This window comes from Abramis brama (genome assembly GCF_963993115.1).
Source record: "Abramis brama genome assembly, chromosome: 1".
In the NCBI taxonomy this organism is placed as follows: Eukaryota; Metazoa; Chordata; class Actinopteri; order Cypriniformes; family Leuciscidae; genus Abramis; species Abramis brama.
In genome coordinates this window covers 17,214,970-17,217,669 of record NC_139963.1, presented here as the reverse complement: position 1 = coordinate 17,217,669, position 2,700 = coordinate 17,214,970, and the positions used below count along the sequence as shown (strand labels likewise).

Sequence of the window (2,700 nt, the reverse complement as noted above, 5' to 3'; positions counted from 1 at the left end):
CAGTTTCTTTCTGCATCGTGTTGTGTAACTTCTATTATGCAAAGCGTGATTGTATTGTCAGGGATTCACACATATGAATGTGTGGGCGCATTTTCTTACTAATGCGAGAGAATTTACCCCAGAACAGCGATGATGACTCAAGCCACTGCAGACGATGAGAAGCAAGGCTTCACCGCCCACAACTTTCTTCCCGTTGTTCATCCAAAAATTATTGAGGTTTGTTCTAGAAATAGACGCGTAGAGGCTGCTGCAAAAGTGAGGTGAGGTGGGGTACACGTTATAAATATGTACAGTATTATGACTCATGGTGAAGTGGTGTTACGCTCTCTCGTTTGTCATACCCGATTTGCTGAAAAGAAACTTTTAAGCGGATGCATTGTTTGCAATAACTCTGAACAAACTCATGCATAATGAGGGAATACACGACGCATTATTTCTTAAGGACAAATTTATTGTTGTCTTTTATACATGACAAAGTGGAAACAAATTTGAGGTAATGGAGGTTTATTCATTTTCAATAAAAAAAGCAACAACAGCGCGTGATGCGTCTTTCATTGTTGTCTTAAGCAAACGTGCAAACAAATGTGAGGTATAATACACTCAATATAAAGAAAACATGCATACTTCTCCCTTATACAACATTTTCCAGTTGGAAATACATGCGTCAGTATCTGCGTTTTGAAACTGGTCCAAACTTGTCATGAACTGTACTGGAACATTGGTAAAATATGGTTTTATTCATATAAGTCATTCATATAAGTCAAAATATTATTTAACAGCACTGAATCAACGAAAATACATTAACTCATGCGGCAAAACCCATTTTATTTGTTAAATTGGCTAGAAATGGCGGTAAGGTAATTGGTTACCACACTTTACTGCGTGGTTGTATATTCACTCTTAAAAAGTTTATAAGAGCATTTTTTGCAACAATGCCATAGAATAACCACTTTTGGTTCCACAAAGAACAGTTCTTAAAATAACATAGAACCACAGATTCCAATAAAGAACCTTAAAGTTTAGCTGGTTTGTTGCTGGTCTTCCAGTTGGTCTACCAGTTTACACCAGCTAATGACCAGTTTAGACCAATAATACCATCTAAAGCCTGCTTTTCCTGCAGGGTTTTAAAGACATTGCACAAATACTTTGAAATCTGTCCTCTGGTCCAGCCAGGGACTTATAGAATTTAATAATTCTTACGTAGCTGAATAATTATTATTCATAGGTTTGAAACAGAGTCCCTATAGCGTTACTCTTTTACTGTATTTGGCACCTCTCAATGGGTGTACTTCTTTTAGGGGTGCTCGGCCCCATCACGCGCCGCAGATCGCTACTGAAACTCGGTCTGCGCGCGAGCGGTTGCACCGCCCCACACGGCTCATTCACGGCTCTTTTGTTTCTCTTTCTGCTGCTCAGCGCTTGATACGTGTGAATGGAGATGTCTCGATGGAGAGAGGGTCTGGTTTCTGTGGGGAGCCCTCCCAGCACCGCCAGGGCTTCGAACATCTCCTCCAGGTTGGTGCGGTTTTTAGCAGACACCTCAAAAGAGACCCTGTCCTCTCCGAGAAACCGGGAGATATCTGAGTGTCGCACAGCTCTCGAAGAGTTTAAGTCAGTTTTATTGCCACAGATTATGATTGGTATCTGTCTGTTTTCTTTGGACTTGGTCAGCTTGGATTTGGCCGTGACAATCTCCTCGCGTAAAGAGCAGACCTCAGTGAAAGACTCTCGGTCAGTCACGCTGAACACCAGCAGGAATATGTCACCTGTTGAGGATATAACAAGAAATTAGAACTTAGTAAATCATAGATATTGTTAATCGAATAAAAAAACGGTACATAGGCAATATATACTGACCGGTCAGAATAGTCAGTCTTCGCTTGGCAGGGAAGTCTCTCTCTTTGGACGCGTCCAGGATATCTAGCTGGTATCTCTCTCCTCGGATGTGGAACAGTTTGCTGTGAAAGTCTTCAGTCGTGGGCTCATAATGTTCCTCGAATCCATCATCGCCGAGGAAACGGCGTATAACTGCTGTTTTTCCCACTCGGGGCGCGCCGAGCACGACTATGCGCCTGTAGTGACTGGGTTTCACGCTGACCAAATCGTCGTTTTTACTCTCATATCTCATATGCTTTGTTTTATGGAGCTGAGAAGCGGAGAAGGGGTCCAGAGATCTCCGTGGTTTGCGTTCAGAGGACGAGGGTCTCTTTCCAGTGCTGGAGGAGCGCACCACCCCTGGATGTCTCCAGTGCGTTGCGCACTGCAAATGCTTTTCAACTGTTGCGGTGCCTTCGGAATGATAGCTGCAACAGGAGAGCGTCGCGGTGCCATCAACTGAAAGAAGAGCTTTATCAGTTGTGTTCACCTCCATGCTCCTTGTTGGTATCATCCAGAACGACTGGTTCTGTGCTCTCGGTGCAGTGAGTTGTACAGTACGCGCTTCCCGCAGTGCTTTTATATGCTGAGGGTGGATGGGTGGTGTCGTGTGGTGCGTCATTCAACGCTTATAGATTTGGTTTCTTCTGGTGAATCTGAACAATGCTGCTGCCTATTTAAGGAATTGACCACCGCAGTGTTACTTGGATCTGAGCCATTCTTATGCAGAGCTACAGATTTTCAGTACTACTTAAAACAAGCTGAAGAAGTCAAACGTTTTCCAGCTTAAGTTGGATTGAAAAATGCCCGAAAAACTTAAGGACT

At 43.3% G+C, this 2,700-nt stretch overlaps 1 protein-coding gene across 1 annotated transcript; it reads right to left on the bottom strand.

Moving 5' to 3' along the window:
• Positions 1-442: 442 nt before the first annotated feature.
• rasd2a (RASD family member 2a) lies at positions 443-2,700 on the bottom strand. Its single transcript, XM_084126546.1, has 2 exons — positions 1,858-2,700; positions 443-1,766 (listed from the first exon to the last, which is right to left on the bottom strand). The coding sequence occupies exons 1-2, from the start codon at positions 2,495-2,497 to the stop codon at positions 1,258-1,260; spliced, it is 1,149 nt and encodes a 382-aa protein (XP_083982672.1). The 5' UTR covers positions 2,498-2,700; the 3' UTR covers positions 443-1,257.

What these genes read in the sequence shown, in the direction of transcription:
- rasd2a (XM_084126546.1), bottom strand. Translation starts at nt 2,497, where the DNA reads ATGACGCACCACACGACACCACCCATCCACCCTCAGCATATAAAAGCA. An exon ending in AAGACTGACTATTCTGACCG is followed by an intron (nt 1,767 to 1,857) that starts GTCAGTATATAT and finishes TATCCTCAACAG; the next exon opens with GTGACATATTCCTGCTGGTG.